Source organism: Contarinia nasturtii, unplaced genomic scaffold, assembly GCF_009176525.2.
Source record: "Contarinia nasturtii isolate CC-2019 unplaced genomic scaffold, AAFC_CNas_1.1 Cnas_scaffold_493, whole genome shotgun sequence".
Lineage (NCBI taxonomy): Eukaryota > Metazoa > Arthropoda > Insecta > Diptera > Cecidomyiidae > Contarinia > Contarinia nasturtii.
Window position 1 is genome coordinate 3758236 of NW_022197846.1, and position 24864 is coordinate 3783099.

General features: G+C 32.6%; 2 protein-coding genes across 2 annotated transcripts; both read left to right on the forward strand.

Annotated features, from left to right (window-relative positions):
• Positions 1-324: 324 nt before the first annotated feature.
• Positions 325-7168, forward strand: LOC116339263 (peroxidase). The gene is made up of 14 exons (XM_031765039.1): positions 325-477; positions 2278-2600; positions 3028-3072; positions 3158-3215; positions 3299-3463; positions 3524-3683; positions 3741-3930; positions 4008-4198; positions 4577-5169; positions 5256-5388; positions 5454-5636; positions 6360-6480; positions 6749-6914; positions 6991-7168. The coding sequence occupies exons 2-14, from the start codon at positions 2513-2515 to the stop codon at positions 7019-7021; spliced, it is 2124 nt and encodes a 707-aa protein (XP_031620899.1). The 5' UTR covers positions 325-477; positions 2278-2512; the 3' UTR covers positions 7022-7168.
• A 1440-nt stretch (positions 7169-8608) lies between these two features.
• Positions 8609-24854, forward strand: LOC116339078 (peroxidase). The gene is made up of 12 exons (XM_031764726.1): positions 8609-9037; positions 21256-21452; positions 22126-22278; positions 22343-22487; positions 22545-22611; positions 22701-22995; positions 23098-23550; positions 23634-23693; positions 23761-24113; positions 24190-24303; positions 24370-24475; positions 24536-24854. Exons 2-12 carry the CDS (start codon positions 21256-21258, stop codon positions 24663-24665), a joined length of 2073 nt encoding a protein of 690 aa, XP_031620586.1. The 5' UTR covers positions 8609-9037; the 3' UTR covers positions 24666-24854.
• The last annotated feature ends 10 nt before the right edge of the window (positions 24855-24864 follow it).

The following is a 24864-nucleotide window of genomic DNA, read 5'->3' on the forward strand; positions in this document are numbered from 1 at the left end:
GGCATTTAAATAAATTGGTTAAGCGAGACAGATCATATTTTATGTTCAGTTCCAACTTGGTCATCGTTCGAAAACACAGAGTCGAAAAAAACAAACTAACAAAATAACAAACAAAACGATAATATATGTCAATGCCGGCAATTACTTAGACGAATGTATGCATATATACCAAACGGTCATTGTATTGTTTGTTTATAAACACAAACATGAAACTTGATAAAGTCCATCACATCGGTCCGAATATACTATATACAATTGTACATAAAAATCATCATACATACACAGTAGTCGGGTTTGGGTGTCCAACCAAAATTATATGAATACAGTCAATTTGAATGTGATAACAGAACAAACAACACACAACAAATAGTAGCTTTATTTTGGTTCAGTTAATTTCGTTCAGTATTGTTCTCTTATCATCATCATCCCGTTTGCATCCTGTTGTCAGGCATTAGCAGTGAGTCGCTTTTTCATCTTGTAAGTAATTTTTTTTTATATATATAAAAAATATCGCTAGCAGCCATCTGAATCGCAGTAAATTAAAATTGATTTTAAATTACATGTCATGCGTATAACTATTTTTATTCATCAGCATTTTTTTCATTCATATCGATATATAGATTTAATTAAGTTGCGTTGGATAATCGCGGCTTACTTGATAGAATTTTGCAATTTAAACACATTTAATTAACACGTTTGAACCGTTTCATGTGCACACCTAACTATTCTGAAATGAATGGTAAAACATTGGTTTAATTATAAACAAAACAATTTTTGTTTCATTTCTGCACGAAATACCGTCTGTAAACTGTATCTATAGAATAAATGTCACAAAATTCTCATCTGAGATAGAACCATATCATGGTATTCCTGCAATTGTGTGATTCATCATCAAAAGAAAAGTTCGGCGAATATATATTCAAAGCATTGTGAGTTCAATCATATACATTGGACAAATTCAAAAATTGATGACAACTTATGTGTGTTGTGATGTTAAAAGTGCCGTAGACCATAACATAAAATGTAATAAGTCGTGGTTTTTTGTGTGCATGATCAATTTGAATTGATACTTTTTCTTACAGTAAATGCATTTGCGGAAAAGTAAGAAAACCAGTTCAAACAAAATCACAGATCACGTGTGTTAATTTTTTTTATTTATTTGTTTGTTTGAGCATAGTTCAACACCAAGAAACAATTTTTCGATCGTTAATAAGTAGATCATGGTAGGAGATAAAATTCTTGCATATTATGCATTTGGAAAATTACGAGAACCAGTTAAAAAAAACAATCACGTGAAAAATATAAACGTATGGCGGTGGTGTACTTGATCATTAAACAAATTTTTGCCCAAGAGAAGAAACACACAACAACTGGGCGTATATGTCTATCACAAATAGAAGTTGAATGGCGATAAATGATTGTTTTGTTGTTGTTTTGTTTTTCAAAAGCATCAAAAAAGGCATTTTAATGTTTGCCATTTCTGACTGCTGACAAATATCTCTCGATTTTTCGATCCACCTATACAAATGCTCTACATTCAAAATAAGATATTATAAGTGGCATGTAAAATTATTGACAACTTAACGATGCGTACCATTATTGATCAGTCATTATGGGTTGCAATTAATTTATTATCACATATTGGCGTGACCTGCTAAATTGAGTTTATATAAAAATAAACATACCACATCTAATTATTTTTTTTTTTAAATATATGCATGTGTTAAACACGTATCATAGATGTATAGCAATAATTGAATTATAAGTCACCACATGCACGAATTCGCATGATAAAGGCGTCTATCTATTCCGGAACAGAAAAAACCAACATGTAAATTTTAATGGATAATGAATTCAGTTTGCGTTATTCAAAATTATTCTCGGTAACAAAAATTAGCTATATGTCGAACGTGCATACATGACGAATGTTCACTTTTCTTATCTCAAAATAGATCATTTCCATTCATAAAGAAGTAAACAAATCAAAGTAAATTTTAAGCAAAAAAATAAATAAATAAGAAAAACAACAACGAAGCGATTGTGACCAAAGCACATGATTTGAATTAATCATTTAACTGATGTCATTTGCAAATGTAAGCAAAACAAAACGAATAAAAAACCGCGACCCGACTATGAAATGTAATTTCAAGTATATGACATTTTCCTATAATCATTAACTTGGTTATGATATATATAGGTGTGTGTGTGTGTGTGTGCATGTGTTTTTTCTCTTGCATTATAATAATTTTTTCTTCTCTTTCTCTTTCTCAATTCCAGACTATAATGCAACACACAGTGAATAATAAGTGAACAAAAATAACCAAAGAAACTCATCGTAATATATTCTTTAAATAAATACCAGAAGCAAAAGCAACTATTAAGAGTCATCGATTTGAGTTTGATTTAACTGGAATTATCAACTTGTTTGTATTTGAACTACACAACTTTGAATTAATAGTATTCTCAATTTTGATGAGGACACTGATATCTGTATGAAACGAAGAAATTGAAAATGAAGTGCATTTTCTTAGTTTTTTATCTTATATCAATAATCAATACCCGTTCAGTGCATTGTGGTCTCTTCGACATTTTAACCAAAGGTAAGTTATTTTTCGTAAAACAAGCTTATGATACTGAAAAAAATCAAACACCTTTCATCGTGATTAATCAATGGAATGACTCATTTAATATTTAGTTCGATACGTTGTTTTTATACAAACTGTGTGGAATGAAAACAACGTAGACGTGATAGTAAAGAAATTCAGATTCAATTCGTTGGAGTAAACATCATTTCAGTTCGACCGAACATCATTTCAGTTTTTATCAATATGGTCGAACACTCTTTTTTTATTTGCAACAAATCTATTCGTTTAGATGCAGTTAACATGAAATTATACAGATATATTCCGGTTGCGCGGAAGTAATGAAAATGCATTGCGCAAAATGCACATGTTTTTTATTTTATTTTCATGTTGGTCAATTCAACAAATATTCATGTACTTAAGGATAGTTGTAATTTCTTTACAGATAATGGCGAAGACGTGACTTCAAATGAAAAAGTCATATTCACAGGTAAACCATGAATTAAATTTGAATAATTTTCAAATATAATGAAATAAATAATTTATAATAAATGCAAATGATTTATTCTTAATAGAACCGGAACTATTGCAGGCCATTGATTTGGCTCAATTTTCCTACAACCAATTGAAAACGTAATCGAATTTTTTTTTGTTGAAGTACATATTTCTCCATATAAAAGCGATAAATGATTGTATTTATTTATAAATGTTTGCAGCATGGAAGAAAGTATATCAAATTCACGGATTCAACTATCTAATACAAGCTCATCATATGCACAATATTTGGAGAATTTACCAAACAATTACACGAAGGAATACGATAAAATTGCTCAAATCGTTCTTAAAGCGAGCAAATATTTGCTGAATAACAATTGTAAAAAGTGCGTTATAATAAATGCATGCATTGAATTGTTATTTATCTATTTTTTTCAATTTCACAGAGCTGGCTTAGATGATAAGAAATGCGTTGAAGCTATATCAACATATAAACTACCGAAGTGTGACTTACTTGAACAATGCGAACAATTAAATAAAACAACAATGAGCATAAAATCATATCGGCGTCTTTTACCAGCTCACTATGCCGATGGATTGTCAAAAGTATGTATTTATATGGTTCTTAATCGTTTATATAATATTTCATACCAAATTATGTAGATGTTCGATTTGCCGTCACCAAAAAATATTAGCAATTCATTTTTTGATTTGACGCGGCCGGACGTAGATTTAATCAATGAGGAAGCGGCGACTTACGAAGGTGTTGTGGACGAAGAACGAAACGTTGCACTAGTACAATGGTCACAGTTCATAGAACATGACTTAGTGAAAACCGTTTTTCAAATCATGAGTGCGTTACAATCATTTATTTCACACAGCAAAAAGATTAATTTTTAAAATTTTCTTTTTCTCCATCGGAATCTGAAGGTAATGGCAATCCAATTGAATGTTGTCAAGACGATGCAACAAATGCTCCGCCACGTTATCGACATCCAGCATGTTCACCGCTTATGGTGGATGTGAGTGGAGAAGACTATAATCGATTACCTTCATGTTTGAATTACGTACGCAGTGCGCTTAATGTAAACGAAGATTGTTCGTTTGGGCCAGCACAACAGGTGAATTCAAATGGAATTTTTTTTCTTAATTATACATATGGATTGAAGACGAGAACATCGTTCATGACCGTGAGAGCAAGCTATGCATGACGACAAATATTTCGAGAGTGAGAAAATTAGTTTCGTTCATTTGGGCAACATAATGATGGTGATGGAACGAGAACGGATTTGTTTTAAAATAAATAGAGAAACTTTTTTTTTGTTTCATTTTGTCAAATACCAATATTGCAACATGAGCCACATCCGTATCAATTTCATGCAAATTTATTAATATTTAAAACAGAGCCACAAAATGTACAAATGAAAGTTAAACAGTCTTATTTAGATTTTCTATTTTTCTTCTTGTTTCTTCTATTCTTCTACATTGTATTCAAAAAGATCAATCAAGCATCAAATTACTTGGATTTGTCGCAATTGTACGGCAATGCCGAAGATATAACCGACACATTGCGTACATTTTATAACGGTGAATTGAAAATTTCGAACGACCCGTTGAGTCCAACTTTGCCTGAAATTGATGACATCGAAGACAATCATTTGTGCATGCACAATACGACCATTGACACAGTATGCTATAAATCTGGTGATTCACGGGTAAATGTTAATCCATATGTGACCACACTCTACACACTATTCTTGCGATCACACAACCGCATTGCAAAACAATTACAAAAAGAGCATCCAACATGGAACGATACTGAACTGTTTGCATATGCACGACGCATTAATGTTGGCATTTATCAGAAAATTGTGTATAGCGAATGGTTGAATATTGTGCTTGGTATAAGCGAAGCAGCCACCATCAACAACAGAAATCCAACAACTTGCATCAATGATGGAAAAGTCAGCAATGAATTTGCCACGGCTGGCATTCGATTTTATTATTCAATGATGCCGGGCGATCTAAAAACAACAAAGGATGTTAGTTATTTTGTTCGACAAAACAATATCATCATTCGACCAATGACTGAGTAATTTTTTCTTCATCTTTTATTTTGTGATAACGTACAATTTCACAAATTTAACATTCAATGAACCTCTTTTGTGGAATTTATAGAGAAAATATTTTAAAATTGAAAGAAGAATATTACAAACCCAGAGATTTGGCCGAAGACGAAGAATTGGAGAACATCATCGATGCCATTTTGAAACAGAAAGCAATGGCTATGGATACTGGATACGTAGCAGATGTGTGTTTGATTAATTGGCGAGCATGTCCAAATTCCGGTTTTGATTGTTAAATTTTACTTAATAGGTTGCTAAACACTATTATCGATTCCAAAACAATCAACAAAAGGATGTTGGCACCGACGTTTTGGCTTTGGATATTCTACGAGGTCGTGATCATGGTTTGAGCACCTACACAAAATACTTGGAGCGATGCACAAAAACTACCATTCAAAGCTGGACGGATTTGAAGTCATACATAAACAACGAGGTAAATTGAAAATCTAACGAAAAAGAAAGAAAGAAAAATACACGGTGCGATTTGCTATAAAGTATGTATATATAAAACTCTACCGTTTGGATAATGAAGAAGAAAGGCAGTTAATTGAACTAATTGAATTATAATATGTTTCAGTTTACGTAATCGTAAAATGCAAAAAAAAAAAAAAAAAAAAAAACAGTTAGTAGAACGATCGGTATCTTCATGTACAACATGCACATAATATCATCGACAATGTTTTTTTTGTTAAGCAAAAAAATACGAAAAACTGCTGAAATACTATTATTTATTTTGGACTTTTTTCTATAAATTACATACCGTTTAATATACGTTTTGTTGTTTCAAACATATTGTAGAGAGTGAAGTAAAAAGATAAATCCAACTACTTCAAATGAATTGACAAAATTAAAAACAATGCAAAAAAAGTAATTCTCACTGAAAAAAAACTTTAAAAAAGAGTTGAAATCGACTGCGATGATGATTATTGAGCTAATATAATATGATTTCAACAGCACGTCATTATGTTATGATTACCATTTTTGCTTTTGGTTCGATTTTGTAATGAAAATTAATGCGAATGGTTTTAATGGTGACAAACGTATTTTATAAATTATTCCACAAATCAAAAGAGCTACGAAGTGACGAAATTAATTTTTTGTTGTTGTATCATTTAATTGGTATTGTAATGAATATGGTTGGTGTTTTTTGTTTTAGGATTTGGAGAGATTGAAGTTAATTTATACAGATTACGATAAAGTGGATTTGATTATGGGTGCCATTGCAGAACAGCCGAAACCAGGTGCAACTATCGGTGAAACATTCTCATGCATCATTGGTAAGTATGTGCGAAGTAAGGAAAAATAAATCATATTCAGGTGTTACCAATCATCTATCGTTTAAAATTTTCAATTAATAATTTTCAAAACGTCTCAGCAAATTGAATAGTGCTATTTATCTTGTTGATCTAATTTGAGTTTGAAATGGTATAAATTGATATCAAAAGGTGCCGCGAATAGAGAAAACCAAAACTTTCTCTATATCATGGTTACGATTTGGAATTCAGCTCATTTTCTTAAAGTTTGATATTATTATTTTCTACACAGGTGAACAATTGACAAATACACGTTGCAGTGACAAAAACTTTTACTCGAACTTGAATGATCCAATTTTCAAGCAATTTGTGGACAATTACACAGGTGCCAAATTAATTTGTGATACAACACGACTGACAAGAGTCCCCCGCAACATATTCCATGTGCCATCCGAAAAGTAAGTACACCGAAAAAAGACGCCATAACAATTTATTCACCACAAATTTCATCGTTTTTTTTTTATATTCGTCAAGAAACCCAATGATCTATTGCAAGGACATCTAATGGATACATATGTAATGCGCATAACTCAAGGATACAGACACATGACAATAATACAACAAAAATATATTATAATCGAATTTTTACCAAGCTTATGATTATCTCTATTCAATAAATTTCATCACACGAGATGAAACAATCGATATACAATTATGCGTTTTTATTGAATGTAATTGCAATTCATATTTATTTTTTTTGTACTCTAAATAATTGCCAACATGATGTTGAAAGACTATTAGTTTGAGCCAAAACTTCAACGTAATTTCATGATAGCATGGTTCTTTTTTGAAGTTTGAATTCAGACAGTATATGAGCAATTCAAACGAAAAAAATATTATTACAGTAAAACCTGTGAATAACGGAATCTGGTCCAATTTTTTCCCTTATCCACACGAATCCCACTGCAGAGACGTTCCGTTATTCACGTATTTTACTGTATTTCTTACAAAATTCCTTATATGATTCAGCTAAAATGTTCATTATTGGTAGATTTACAATAATAGAGTGTTATTAAATTGTTGCGATGACGTGCCAAGAGTATGATCAAAAGTATTGATACATTCTATCATATAGCATATTCGATGATACTATTCATTTGTGATAAAAATGCCATTGCTTTGATTATTTTTGCCCAAACGTTGTGCGATAAACTAAAGACTCCGTTTAATCGGCAATTGTATCGATGTCGTCGATATTTTTTCTTTCTTGCCATTTTTCTTCTTTTTTTTAAAAAAGAAAGTGCTACCACGACACTTTCTCACTCTTCATTAATGTTTTTATTATTCGATCGATGATCTCACATTCAATGCCACGATGGAATAATGACAAGTAATTATTATTGGCATAAGATGCAGCCAAACAAAATTAATCAAGATGAAGACATGATCTCAAGACTAATTCAACACAATAACACAGAGATATTGGTGCATTTTATGACAAAGAGACTATTAAAATATAAGTGTGTTTTTGTTTTGTTTGGTTTTTTAAAAAGAAATAATGGACAACAAAATTGAAGAATACCAATATTGGTTTTTGATTGATACAAATTGATACAATTGGCTTGCAAGTCATTGTATCACTTCGCATTTCACCGGTGCGCAATGGTGTGCCGGTCTTCCGGGGGGTTAATGGCAGCCAACACACTACACAGATTTGAATAGTTAGCTGTAACCACTTGTTATACTTGAAAATGTTCGAGTGTTGTGAGAGATCAACGGCGCGGCGTGGCGTGGCGCGTCGCAGTCGCTTTTACCGCTTTATTTGTAGAGGGGCACAGAAAGAATCCCACCAACTATGGACAAATGGTGTATAAGTGTATGTCTGTCTGCACGTACAGAATAAAGGAAAAGTACAAATAGTACCGAATTCAAACAAACACTTATGCAATTTTATTATTATTTTCTTTCGTTTGTATACCTGATAAAATCATATTTTGTATGCAACTTTGTTCAAAGCAAAGCACGAAACTAGTCCCGATTCGATTGCGTTACGCCAAAACGTACGAATAAATTGTGTGTATGTGTTTTTTTTTTTCAAGAATATTTGAAAGGCTATAAAAACCATCGAGCTAACGGTAAACCGGACCATTTTCATTTCATTTTGCATTGACTGATGATCGATGAGGCGCGCGATTCACAGGTTCATTATCCACGGATAATTCAATTCTCGTGAAATTAAATAGCGAATTACCAGTCAATCATATGATAAAATAAATATATATTTATTTTATTACGGTTGTGGATAATTTTTTCGCAAATATATTTGTGATTGTGTTAGTATCTATGGTGCATTGTGTCGGTTTAAAAGTGTTTAATTGAAAAAATAACTGTAACGAGAAGGAATTCTTGTTTTAAGTAAATACAATCTGACAAATTAACCAGAAATTCTTGGAAATAATTCTAAGTAGAAGTTTAAAATTGTGAATTGGTGTGAATAACTAAATAAACCAAAGTGGATCAAATATCATCAAAATATTTCTAAAATTGAAATCTGAATTTTATTTTTCAAAAATCAGAAAAAGTAAGTTTTAAATTATCTGTATTTGGTTTTTGACCGTTAGTTTTATGTGTACTTTAACGGAATATTTCAAATTAATTTGATTTGAAACAGTGTTTTATAAAAAGAGAATGTTTGATGACGAAAAGAGCATCGTTCATCAAAACACTGCATTGACATCGACGTGTGAAAAAAGCAACGAAAAATTGGTGTACAATTTTGGAAAAATTAATAGATTCTCCTACCTCCTCTTTCTCTCTAATTTGATTGTATTGAAATCTCATTTCGATTCGTCCAAAATGGTTCATGACGGATACAAGTGCCAAAACATTGATTGAATTATAGACGCACATTGTAGTCTTATCAAGAAATTTATTCCATGCAAAAAGACAACAACAAAAACAACAAAAAACCACAAGCATATGATGTGCGGTTTATTTCAAAATCGAGCTAACTAACAGAAACGATGTAAGCGATTACCTATTTCCTTCGTTTTCATGTTTCGTTTTTCTATTCATATTTTTTTCACTCTCGCTCTCTAACTCATTTCATTTCGATCATGTGGTGAGCAATGAAAATAAGCATGCTTGCGCGCAAATTAAGAGAATTGAGGAGCTACTCAGATAGAAAAAAATAAAAAACATTGAATTTCCTCATGCGATAACGTGTGAATATTATTCATATTTGAAGACACATTCATTCTATTATATACGTTTGATTAGAAAATAATAAAAAAGCAACAACGGAAGAAAGATGAAGAGAGTAACAGATTATCTCATTTTCATTAAAACTGATATTTAATTTTTTGTTTTGTGTTGTAGTTTCGCCTTAAAACTATGAAGATTCACCTACATTTCTCTCTATTTTTTGCATGCTATACCCACCTTTAGATAAATTATATCAATTCTCCTTAAAATATCTTGTCTTCTAAAGATCTTTTAAGTACAAAATTAAATGTCATGAAACATTATTCGATCGATAACTGTTTATTGTAAACATAATCCAATGCCAAAGCCCCGAATTTTTTTTCTCAATCAAAGTAAATTTTAAAGATCTTAAATCAGCCAATGTTCTTTTTTGCTACTATAAATACTAGTACATGTTATGAACAGGCGTAACTTTTACAGTGTGCTACTACCAAATTTTCTCACGACAATTAATCTAATGATTAAAACTAAAACCAATAGTATGTGTGTATGACTTTTTATTTTATTTTTTGAAGAAAAAAAAATGACATTCACATCAACAAACTAATGTAGAAAATGTCGTCATTAAAATCGATGACAGTAGATTGACCTTTTGTATTATAGATAGGATTTTCCGAAAATTTAATAATTGTCATTTTCGTTTTCCCCATTTGCAATTGACATTTTGATTGAAGCATGTTTCATTGAATCAGTTTACCAAATGCTATTTTCGCATCTTTATTCATATTCAAAATATCACAAAAGATAAAGTCTAAAAAAAGTTCCAAAATCATTCACATTGAAAGCGTGTCATTTGTATGCCTCAATTTATAATAAACTAAGTACCAATCAAAGTAAAACCCGTTTTAATTCTCAACAATAACCTTCACAACTAGATTTAATATAAATCCATTTATTTTATTGCATTCGTTCTTCGGAATTTTTATTAACTTTTTGTTATTTTTCACCTTATAAATTAAGTAAACTTTCTATTGTTGGCATCGACACTTAATTACTTTTAAATTCGATATTAAACCGTTCATTTACTTAAAAAAAAAGTGGTGACGTCATGAACAAGATCAGAATGTTTTAACCATTTTTTAACATGCTGCAATTTTGTGTTCATAACTTGAGAAACGTGAGAAAAGTTTGAATTTTTCATGGGGACCTCAGTAGATAATTACGTCTCAAACTAAATGACGTAAAAATTAATAAACATGCATGCGAATGGTTAATATTCTAGTAGCAAATGTGAATCAAATTGGTTTCAATTCAATTTTAGATTTGGTTGCATTCAATCGATTCTTTTTCGATTGCAATTCACAGAAAAATTAACGCCCTTTTTATTGGTTTTAACAATTAATAAGATGAAAAACCAAAAGTATAAAACACATAGGAATAAATGACCTCTAGCATTGTCTTCATATTAACGATAAAGAAATTAACAAAGCGTTTAAAACGTGTGTGTTAAATGTGCTGGTTGTTCGTGTGCATGAAATAACTGTAAATATTATAAAACAGGTATCATTCGTACGTCGTAATGTATGCGTTGGCCGTAGGCATTGACCGAGCAGAAGTGTACCTGTACATTTTTTTTTGCATGCTATTAATTTACAACGAATATAGATAATCACATGACTATATAACTTATCCAATGCTCGGTCGACTGTTGAAAATCAAATCAATCGCTGATTCTTAAATGCAAACTGAATAAGGCTATCACTCATATCTAATATTGAATACAAATCAAAGAAAAAAAGTAAACATTGTCCGAAGAAGCGAATAAAAAGAAAGAATATCACAATTAAAAACAAAATAATAAACAATTAGTCCCAAAAAGCAATCGATTTCTGGAGCTCAAGTGTCCGTTTAACTGTGCCATTGTGATTTGCATAATCCTCGTCCATTGAGTTGGTATCAATTATGTTGTGAGAAGAAAAAAAAAACAAATCATAATGATGAGTCGACACGATTTTCAATTTGTAATCAATTTTTTATTTATTTTTTATTCTCTCATTTTTTCCGCTTGACATTTCAAAATCCATTCCCGTATTAAAGTATTCCTTTTTTTTTTTTCTTTTCTAAAAATGGAGTTATTTTTTTCGTAATAGTTATTTATCTTTATGTTTCATTTCGGCACGTTGTAAAGGGGAAAGTTGCAATTGAAAGTTTAAACACAATTGTGTCTTAAAAAAAAAAGATTCTTATAGTCAGAATCTGGTTTCTTATGTTGTGAAAAATGTGCATTTACGCGCTGAAAACCTCGTTCAACGAATTGCCCATTATGCAAAGCTCAGACACAGTCACGGGTGCCTTTTTCTGCTCTCTTAGCCATTGTAAAGTCTATAATGATGCACACAAACTACGTAAACGATATGTAGCTTTCGATTTTCTGCCTTTTAACGGTGTCATTGACCATCTTGAAATTATCGGCTTTGTTCATCGACCATAACAGAAATGCTATAAACAGTGACGAATTAAGAAGAATAAAAAATCGATAGCAATTAGATTTTTTTCTGAATCTTGACCCATTTTCAATTACCGCCCGGACTCATCGCGGAACGAAAAAAACACAATACGCATTTAAATGTTCGATGTGTCTGCACGCCATTGTTATAACTATTGAACTAAATTGGGTTCTTGTCTTTTTACTGTTAATTGTGTCAAGCAGTTGCATAGAACGCGAAAAAAATGGTAAAAAATGATTGGCGTGTACATTTCCAAGTTTATGAATCGATTAGAAGACTACTTTTTTAACATTATAACTATAGAATGGCCATAATTTTTATATCGAAAATTGAAAAACACTTTTATTTAAAAATAAATGAAATACCTTTGAAATGTTTATGCAGAGCTGTCGATGTGTAGTTCTCTGTATAAGTCTTATGCTGTGTCTGACTAAAGAAAGTAAAGACAAGCGATGGTTTTGGTAAGTAAACAGTGTGTTCTTGAAATGTCCATATTTCAATAAGTTGAAAGAATGCTAATTAAAGCGTGCCAAATATCGAGCACTTAAAAAATCGATAATTGAAACTGTACGACCGGTTTTTCAACGACATGCAATTTGCTTCAATTTTTTTTCTTCGAGCAGACCCCTCATTAAACTATGAATTCCGATTTTTTTATACGAAAGAAAAAAATTGGAGCTACTATTCCAACTTGTCAAAATGCAAATAAAAAGTTAACTAAATTTGGAACGAAGTAATTGAATACTATATTTTGTGTGAAGTCATTCAGTAAATTATGTGTGTTATTTGATCGAGGATCATTTGCAAATTGTTTTTTTTTTTATCTTAAGATTGAATTTTGATTTTGATTAAATTCATTGAAGCACGCAATAGTAAACCTTAGTATTGCCAATTTTGTCCAAGACCATGAATCAGATAATGATGATGATGACGATGACTCGAATCAATTTTATGCAAAACTAATAAACTAATCTACTTAATTGATCGTAGTTTTAGAATAAATTTGCATTGCAATCGAAATGTCCATAAATGAGTTCAAAGACAGTCAACTTATGTTTATTATGACAATGTGTCAATTTAATTTAAGAAGAAGAAAAACTAAACATTGATGGGACCGGTTAAATTGAGAAACATAGTATTTAAGTCGGAAATAATGGCAGATATTATACATGCAAGCATTCACCAAAATTATTACAGTTAACGGTGAACAATAAGTGAGAGATTTGCAATTAAAAAGAGTTGAATAAAATGTGAAATAAAGAGAAAAAAATGCTAGTACATAATTAATCGTTGCAACATGTCTTCTGTAAAAAAGTATGTTTGAATGCAAATACATACTTTATCAACAAAAAACCCGCTCGTATATATCATTTTTTATATTGTTTGGTGGCATTTGTCTATGGAGCGATTGCATAAATTTGCAACGCGGTGGTTCCTATTCGAAATATAATTTTTTTTATCTTACAGAAAATACTCGTGACTACGCCAATAAAAACCAAATGAACATAATCAACTGAAAATGTTTTTTTTTTCGTTACAAGTATCGTGCGCGTTGACTTCATTTTGTTGCGCTTAAACTTATGTTAAAAACAATTGAAGACAGTCGCAGCATGTTTGAATTGTGAATCTTAAAATATAACAGTTAAAACTACTTATTTAGAACATACTGATAAATGGATAAATCTGATTCAATGGAGTAATTAGTATACTAAATCTTTTTTCGATCAGATTTTTTGATTATGTGATGGAAAAAGTACCAATGAAACTTCCCCTAAATTTGGTTGAAATACACTAAACATACCAATCAATTAGATACAGATTGTAATGATATAGATGTCAAAAGAACGTGTGAATGTTTACCCCACTGTACAAATAAAATGAACTCTATGAGTCTTAAAATTAACACAAAGCACAAAAAAGGCACCCATGCATATTTAATGAATTCATTTTTGTTGGTATGAATATGTTTGTGATTGCCCATGTTATTTGAAACAGTTTTGTTGTTAATCATTTTCATTGCACGTTATTATTAAATCGGTTGTCAGGTATGCATGTGTGGTAGGCAATTGCTTTTTAAAAAACGAACAGCGCTACATCAACTCTTTTTTTCTGAGTGATCCAGCATTCTCAGCAAATTTTATATAGTGCAATGTGCATTCATCTCATACACTGAATTTTCTCATGAATCTAAAAAAATATAGAAACAAAAGAAAAAACTACTACATTACAGATGATTATGACATGTAAAATATAATTGCATACATTGAGTTACAGCTTAGAATTACACTTGTGGATTGCGCTTGTGTGCTCTATGATCAAAGAAGTGAGTGCGCGCGCGCACGTCAAATGATTGTCGGATATTATTAATATTTTGAGACTTTTTTTCTCTCATTGGTGGTTCAGTGCAAGAGGAAATGAAAAAAAAAAAAAAGTTTGAAAAGTATTTTCCCCCAAATTGTTTTTGATTTTGAACATGAATTACGTTTTAATGTAGTTTAAAAATATATCCAAATTATGGAAACAGTGCCGATAAAAATGGAACGTTTGTTTTCATTCGAGGTGCGAATGTAGTTTTACGCAAAGAAAAAAAGCCAAAATGTGCGCACGAGATAATTTTCAATGATTCAATTATGTTTGGTGTTGGCAAGTATTCAAATGTAGGTTTACATCAGTTCAAATCAATGCATGTTAAAATCAATGAACTAGATAGAACACACATATTTGCCATCATTACGGTACAATCACGTGCTTTGTATGAAATTCAACAAAGATCTCAGCAAAGAAAAGGTCTAGCTTTTTTTAGTGGTTTTAGTCAAGTTTATCAACATTCACATGTAACAATATACATTAGGGTGTTTCTTCTATCTGTAAATAAAAAAAATGGTATGTTTCAATTCAAAGAGCATAAAATTCTGTTTCAAATCGTAGCATTAATGTTAAGCATCGATTGATATTGAAACTTCCCGAAGCAAAAAAACCCTTTTCAAAATCAAATAATACTTACATTAAAACACCCACTAATGTACTCCTACGCAGTCAACATCAACCAAATGGGGAGTCAACCTTTTGCTACGCTACTATGCCCACATGGTCGGGATAGCCTTTATAACTAATGTTACATTTGTTTTTTTTTTGTTTGCGTTGTACTGATTATACAGCATGATCAGCTGGCTGCTGGTCGTATTCGAACATTTCTACATCATTATCCACGTTGGCGGCAGTAGCAGCGGCTACTTCTGTGGCCTCAGCGACAGCTTCGCGGGCTTTGTACAAATATCTATTGATCGCCTCCGGTATCGGAAATCCCAGCAATGTCCATAGTACTGAACAATCAAACAAATGAATCTTCTTAAACAATAATTAAATCGCAATTGTGCGTCAATTAGCCTTACCTTTCAGCAGAATGTTCTTAGCAGCCACGACGTCACAATGCCAAGTCACAGAGCATTCGAGGTTTAATTGCCAGTTTTTATAGTAACTTTTTACTTTTGACAATAAAGGCTCGTTGCAACTGTCGAAACCGATAGATCCGTCTTGCTCAACTTTGACACAATTTTTTTTGGTAGCAAGGTTCTGGCGTCGGGTATGCACCGGCATCTCTTGAATCTGGCGGCTTTGTTCTGGTTTTGGAATCGCTTCATACATCTTGCGTCTGTTTGAGATGTTCCCCATTCGTCCACCAGATCTATGACACAATTTCGGCGCTTTTTTGACCTCAAAGTCTTAAGAACCCCTGGACAGCGCACGTGCTTTTTGATACTTATTGGGCTGTCAGGTGGTATTTCGCCATCAACACCAAAAAAAAACAAAGTCGGTGGCTTATCGGTAACCTTATCCACCCAATTGTCGACAACACTACTGGTTTTGATGTGTTTGTCCAAGGCGAGTCGAGTGTACTTGGCAGTCGAGTAAGCGCAGATTCCATGCTTCATCATCTTGATTCGGTGCTTCACATAGTTCAGCCACTGTGACCCTTTTGGCGATGGCATTACTGGGTAAATTTTACGGTTTTCTCTGTCTCGACGCTTCTCTTGAACGAAATCTTTGGTCCAACGCTTTGCTTTGGCATTTCGCACATTCTGACAAGTCTGCCAATGAAACTGCTTGCTCGACATTACAAAGTTGATCTGAAAAAAAAAATAAAAAAAATGAATAGTTTTTGAATTTTAGCACTTACGCACTATATTTTCTATTGAAACACATACAAAATAAATGCATACAAAACTTACTTCTTTGCCACTTTTAATGATGTGTGTTACTGTGGTATTCCAACTCCGCACACCTGTATCAATGCCCAAATTTACAAATTTTTTGAATTTGCCATCCATAATTATTTGAACGATGCGACAAGAACGGTCGATTTCTTTGTTATTTGTCTTCTTCTTGGCCGAGTACTGCAGAGACATCGCGATTCCATCGGTGTTTATGGAAAAGTCAAACTTCTTTTTTCCGCGCACGAATCACCGAATTTTCCGCATGTAGAAATACTGATTCCACCAATGATCACTCGCATCGTTGAAATCCTTTCGTGGAATATTAATTATGCTGGTTTTACCGTTTTTATTCTCAACTTCCACTTTCGGTGGCAGTTTTTGCGAAGACAACACCTGGTGCATACTCGAACAGTCAATTTTGAAGTGCTTTCGGCGAAAATCACACATCGGCACCACTACTAAATTCCGGATGAATGGCCGAAAGTTTGGATCGTCGAGCATTTGTTTGCGCTTGGGGCGACGCTTTGACTTTTTGCGCTTTCTTTTCTTTCGTTTGGATCGGTGCTGATGTGGCCACACCAAGTTGTACTCTTCTATCTCTCTTTGCATAGATAGGAACATTGGCATGGCCTTAAACCAATGTTTTTCGTCAGTCCGAAGGTCATGCAGATCGATTTCTGGAAACACATTCAGGTCGTTCACCATGTCATACAACATGCCACACCGTTCGAGTTTGTTTGGATCGTGAATTGGCACTTTGATGTTTGTTTTTTTTTGATGATAAGTTTTACAACACTTTCGATGTCACTTGGCAAAAATTTCTCTGCGTCCTCTTCTCCGTCTGTGCTCAATTCGAACACTTTCAGTTTCAAGTACTGGGTGATGTGTTTGTTAGGATGCGTTGTTGAATTGGTGACGACGTTGTCTGTGTATTGATTGGTCAAATGCTTGAGGCCATTGCTGAAATCTTTGTTATTGGGCCAATCGATGCGATGGTAGTCGTCAAGACCTTCGACAATTGCTTTGAATTCAGAATCGATACGTGGCAGCTCTGCTCGTGGTCCTCGTGGCTTTGTTCCTTGTGGTTTGTAACTCGACTTCGGTTTCGATGGCTGATTGTTAAGCCATAGCACTTGGTTAAAGCAGAGTTTGATATTTTTATCTCCACTTCCACCAAAGAATGCGAAATCATTATTCTCAATGCCTATGTTCGTACGCCTTTTGCACCTCAAACAAGAACAGTAATGAGCCCAAAACGCAAATTGATGTGGCTTGCAAGCTCAGGTCCGTTATTTTGCTCATCAATGCTTGCTAGAATTGTGGACGAATGATTACCTTCAGCGCACATTTGATCGTCGTAATCTCATCCTTCGTTTCTCCCTTCGCTGGTATGGATGGCTTGAAACGATTCGCCATTTACCTATTGGGAAAAAAACACACATTCGATTTAGTTCAAAAAGGAATACTATTATATTGGCGATATTTAGACATTTTCATTGATCCATATCGATATTTTTTCTAAATGATTTTTCATATTAATGATACCTGGCTGAGACACAAAAATATCGAGATTTTTTGATAGAAATTTACGAATGAATAAATCTCCTGCACAAATATGCACACACGCACACACATGTTTTAAATTCAATTTGTCCGAGCGACAACAGAACAAGAATCTATCTCCATTTTTGGTACATACACAAAATGATACAACACACAAAAATGACAAAAATCTTCGGATTGATAACAATGGCAGTGATTTAGAGAAGAAAACAACGTAACGGATACTATTGAGTATTGAGATTTAACTCAAAATAGGTATCACCACTTGATAGGTATCACCACAGACTATGGTTTGACAATGCCCTGGCCCATCCTGAGGATCCACTTCCAGAACTGAGAGCGGTTCTGATGATCCTGAGGATCCACCAAAGCCCACTTCCAGAACAAAGACACTTACGTTCTTTTATCCAAACCAACAAAACTGAAACATGCATCTCTTTTCCAACAACTGATTCAGCCGAAATACATACTCTCTTTTTTTAAAATTTATCTGGTGCGAAACATGCATTCCTTTTCCAATAACTGATTCAGCCGTAATACATACTCTCTTTTTTCAAAAATTTACTTGGCGCAAAACATACATTTCTTTATTGCAACAAAGTCGAACACACTTGCGTTCTTTTAGATCTCACCAATAGATATGTTCAACGTTAAATATATTTATTAGACTACTTAAATATATTTCACGTTATGAATGGCTTATATTACGTGCTATGAAATAAAAATGAACTTCACAATAAGAACAAGAAGAATAACTGCTTGGAATAAGCACGTAATTCAAAAAAATACTAGTTTTTATTGATGAATCAATCAATATTTTTCACGGTAGTAAAATGATTAAGTTTACTCACACTGATGACTTGAATTCAACAATCTGTCTGAACTCCGGATCAATCGATTGATCAAGTGTTGAAAAATTCGGATCAAATCGATACAAAACGCACGTTTATCGAAAATAATATGAATTATCAGCAAAATCGTAGAATAATTGAAACGTTGAATTGGAATTTACACTGCTGTAGTTTATATCGTAAAAAATGTAAGATTGATTCGTTGACTTGGTATTTACAACGCCAAACGTTATGGATGAACGTTATTTTCATCGGTATGGATGAAGCGGCGTTCATGAGATTTCGAAAACCAATGAAATGAACTTCAAATGTCATAAGGCTCAGTTCACATCAATAATACTAATTCAACATTTGGATAAAAGACAATTTTTGCTTTAAAGAAGTTTTTGCCTCGGGAAGTGTCAATATCAATCGATGCTTTACATTAATGCTACGATTTGAAACAGAATTTTATGCTTTTTATAAACACAAACTCGCAGAAATGTGTGTTTGCAAGATGTGTGCAGGATTTGTGCACAGAATATGCATACACACATTTTTGGCTGAAAATGCATTACATTTGGTTTATTGAAACATACCATTTTTTTATTTACAGGTATGAAAAACACCCTAATATACATATAATGGCATTTATTATGATCATTATACAGTTGCACATTGACTTCGCTTTTGGCACTTATTCGTTTGATAGCAGAAATACTATATCATTGGCCACTGTTCAGTAATTGCAGTGTACTCCCTCAGTTTGGTCATTTTTTGACGCTTCATTTCGTCTATTTAATTATGTGCGGTGCGTAACTTTTAAGCTGAAATCTATGCAAACCTCAAAGCCTGTTCAATTTCTGAACTGACAATTCAACACAATTCAATGAATTTTATTGTACATTTTTTACGATATCAATACCAATAGAAATGGTGTTTGTTTGGTACAATTACAATAATAAATCTGAATGAAAAAAATTTCCAAATTTGAACGCATTGATTTTGCAATAAAATTAAGTCTCAATCAATAAAAAAATAATAAGAGAAATCTTCGTGCTCATTTTTAAAATAAGAATGAATCATTTGAAAACACACAATTGAAATAATTTTTTTTAAATGCGATTGCATCAAATGCACATGTATGTAATCCGCAATCACAAAATAAATCGTACACACATTTTGAACCAAATGTGCAAGCATTTATGCGTATACAATGTGGTTTGATCAACATGTTGAGAGTTCTTTCATTAAAGCACTAAATGTTGGCACAAATTACATTATAATATTCTCTGCGCGCAATGACACAGTTTTTTTTGCAGCCGTATTTTTTTCTTCTATTTTGTTATTACTATTGAATTGTATTAATTGTATTACAATGCATGCACATGCTGCATTTTGGTTACGCATAAGATATGTTCAACTATCTCAAGCATGAAATAACTGCAACAATTGATTAATTAGCCGAGTGTAAGAAAAACAATTATTCGTTGCTGAAATTGTCCGATATGGTAATAAATATTGCTGTTTGATGCTGCCATTTCAAAATTTATCTTTACGTTGATTTATTATTTCAAATTTGATTGATGGGTAGAAATGGCTTTTATTTCCTCCACCAGCTGCTAATAATATTCCTCTATTGAGATTTTCGCAGGATTAGGGGATTATTTTTAATCTTACATAATGTAGTTCGGCGAAATATTACAAAGATCGCACGCATGCATGTATGTGTACTACACATTGTGTAGTGTGAATTATTTGTTTGATGTTTAATCATTATTGGTTAAAAAAATGGATGTAAAAAATTTGATGCATTGTGCAAATTCTCTTCGCATAAAGAGAATGAGAAAACCTATTTCTTGGTATTATTGAATTCACTTTGATGGTTCCGAATCAAGAGCTGTTGAAATCAAGAAAACACATTTCATAGCAATACATTAGTACTTAAATTTCGATTTCATAATTGGTTTTCATCCGGGAAATGAGATCAAATGAGAAAAATGTTGCTTACATTAATTTTACGCTTCCAATGGAATATCTTCATATTTCACAGTTAGCTTAGTATTATATTACTGTTATTGCTGTCATTTTTTTCTTGCAAGAATTGGCCAAATTCCATTATAAGCCAGTAATCTTATAAAGAAAAAAATCTTATTACGATTTTTGAAGCTCCAGACAATGTAATTAATTGAATGAGCAAAACAACAATTGAACCGTCATTTGTTTGTTTACAACAAATCGTGATGTATTTCATAATTCAAATCTTAATTATAACAAATATTTAAATTTTTCGATTAAAATCGTCAAAATTCATTTAAAAACATGAACGACGTGGTATACATTGAAGATGGGAAGTGCGAAGAATTTTTTTATTATAAATTGTGCGAGAATCTATGAATGCACTCAATAAAATATGAATATTGTTTATTTCCGCTTTACTTGTATATCACTCACATATCAATTTAATTTATAAACTTTCAGATGCATGTCTGGCTCATTCCATTCGTAATAATATTGAATGTGGTTGTTGCCGTTCAAATAGGGCCGACATCATTTAAAATTATCCAACATCATGCACCAGGGCAAACGCAATACCAATCATACTATCCAAAGAAACCAACATTTTTGGGCTCATATGCTCAAAGCTACATCGACACCGGCACCAGATCGATTTTCAGGTAAAAATATCAATGTTATTTATTTTTCTCGTTGTGAATTAAAAAAACCCGATCACATAATATCACATCATTTATCTTTTAATTGAATCATCCAAGGTGTGAAAGAGCAAATAATTATAAAATACAAAAGACAGAACTAAAATAGCTAACAATCTGTAAAGAGAGCATTTTACTGAAAAACTTGATGCATGTACATCGTTTTAGTTGTAATGACTGTCTAACAAGATTCGCTATAGATGAATTAGCGCCGACTATATTTCATAGACCTGATAAATGCGGCTTTCAAGGTAGAGTGATTTTCGAACATACCTCATACAAAATGCTTCGAAAATACTTTACTTATGTTCGCTAAAATCGATATTATTTTAATGACAGAAAATCGGTTTTTACTTTAAAAAAAGCGTTGTTGTACTGAATTTACACTCTCTTTTCGCTTCCACACGAACCGGCGCGACTACTAATGAATACGTGCGAATTTAATAATATAAATAAAAAATTCCAATCGATTTGTATCTATGTTTCGGTGTTGATTTTTACTTTTGATCAACAACAGCAAAATTTATTCGGTGTAGACAAGGAACTATTTAGTCTTTCAATAAATAAGTTTGAAAAATATATTAAATTTCATGTTTCGCTATTGAATAATAATTTAAGTATCGATGTAAATTTTCAGCAATTTGATAACCGCACCAACGTATGCGAAGCAGTTATCAAACGAAATTCGATGTGCCATACCACCACAGCGTTGTGTACGATCACCATATCGCACGCTCGATGGAACTTGTAACAATTTGGAGAATCCAATATGGGGGGCCGCCAATACAAGGTAACGCGTATTGATTACTATTTGAAAATATGCATAAAAGTAATGTTGCAATTTTTTAATTTAGATATTCACGTCTTTTATCGCCGAGATACGGTGACGGATATGCATCACCAACGATTTCGATAACTGGACAAGAATTACCAAATTCACGTTTAGTATCGCTTATTGCATTTGGTGAAGCAGACGTTGCCGATCCACAGTTCACATTGGTAAGTATATTCGCACGATAATTAGTTTGAGCAGATTATATACCATTCGATTAATAGGCCAATATGCAATGGGGACAAATTATAACTCATGATATGAGCATGTTGGCAGGATCAACCCAATCAAGTAAGCAACATTTGAAGAATTCATAAAATAATCTTTTGTATTGTAAATATGGCACAGTTGATGATCAACATTTTTCACATTTAATTTAGAAAAACACGCAACTAGATGTTGTACCGATGATGGTTTACTCATAACAACAAATGCACCAGCGCATTGTTTTCCAATTATTGTTCCCAAAAACGACCCTGCACATTCACTTGACAACGTTCAGTGTATGAACTTTGTAAGAACTTTAACGGATAAGGATCAAAACTGTCTAGACACACAAGCCCAACTTCCAGCTGAACAGTTAACTGTTACGACAGCATTTTTGGACTTATCACTTGTGTACGGAAATTCGGACGAACAAAATCGACCCATAAGAGCTTTCCATGGTGGCAGAATGTCAGTAAATTTTTATTTTGAAATTGATCTTTTATGTTGATGTATTTCATTTGCTATAAAAATTCGTTATTATGTTTTGAAAATTTTGTTTAAAAAAATCAGGTCGGTGATTGAGCGACGTGGCTATGAATGGCCACCGCAAGCTCAAAATGCAACGGCTTCATGCGATGCACAAAGTTTAGATGAAGTGTGCTATCGAACAGGAGACGTTCGAACCAATCAAAATCCCGGCCTTGCCATTTTTCAAATTATTTTGATGCGTGAACACAATCGTATTGCCGATGTTTTACAACAAATCAATCCACATTGGGATGATGAGCTAACGTATCAAGAAGCCAGACGTATAAATATTGCACAATACCAACAAATCACTTATTACGAATGGTTGCCAATATTTTTGGGCACATCAAACATGATTAAAAATCGACTAATCTATCAAGTTGAACCAGGAAGTTATGTAAATGACTATGATCCAACAATTGATCCATCGATTTTAAATGCACATGCAACGGCTGCGTTCAGATATTTCCATTCACAAATTGAAGGAAGACTTGAGTAAGAATATACACAGTTAAATGTATTCGATTTTTAAAAAAAATTAATTCAAATTTACATATTTAATTTCATTACGTTTGCAGTTTGATATCAGAGATTCGATCAAGCACCGGATCGTTGCGCTTGAGTGACTGGTTTAATAGGTAAATGTATAAATTGGTATATATATATAGAAGTTGATTTAAATATCTATTTATAAATAATTTCTAGGCCCGCCGTTGTTGAAGCCGGAGACAATTATGATTATTTGATTCGAGGCTTGAGCACTCAGCCAGAGCAATTGACAGATATCAATTTTGATCCCGAAATCAAGCACTTTTTCTTTCGACGAAATAGACCATTTGGCGGTGATCTGCGTACACTCGATATTCAACGAAATCGTGACCATGGATTGGCTAGCTATAATGATTTTCGTGAATTTTGCGGCTTACGTCGTGCCGAACGATGGGAAGATTTTCTCGATTTAATCTCAGCAAAGAGCGTTGAAAATTTACAAACACTTTATAGCAGTTTTGAAGATGTTGATTTAACGGTTGGTGCTTCGCTTGAAGCTCACGTTGAAGGTAAAATTAAAAAATATGAAAAGTATAGTTAGTAATATAAGAAATTTTAAAAATCTACTTATTTTTCTACCTGAAGGTACATTGGCTGGACCAACATTCTTGTGCATTTTAACGGAACAATTCTATCGCACACGTGTTGGTGATCGGTATTTCTATGAAAAGGGTGACAAAGAAATGGCCTTCTCAAGAAGTAAGAAATACATTCAAATCCATTCGCAAAATCAAAATCATTTATGTTATTTTTACTTTTCGTTAGGTCAATTGATTGAGCTAAAAAAGGCGAGTATGGCCCGTTTACTATGTGACAATAGTAATCATGTGAACAGCATACAACCACAAGCCTTCAGACGGGTTTCGAAATCGTAAGCCAATCTTATTAAAAATGCATTGACTCCAATTAATAACTTGAATATGTTTTTTAGCAATGAAATTATTCCCTGTTCATCCATACCAGTGGTTGATCTCTCAGCTTGGAAAGATCATTCGGTATTATCGAACGCATATCAAGGAACTCAATCGTATTTCTCAACAAATCCGTATCTAAAGAAATAATGCTCTCTCTCTCCCATCTTCTGACAAAGCTACATATTCAACGCATGAATTCGGAAAGAAATAGAATGTTACCTCTAATTTAATTAATTTTAACGAATCTATGGGAATAGCATTTTCTAGAATTGTACGATATTTAAAAAAAAAAATGAAACTAAAAATAAAAATGTTTTTAGACGAAATGAAAATCAATTGTTGTGTT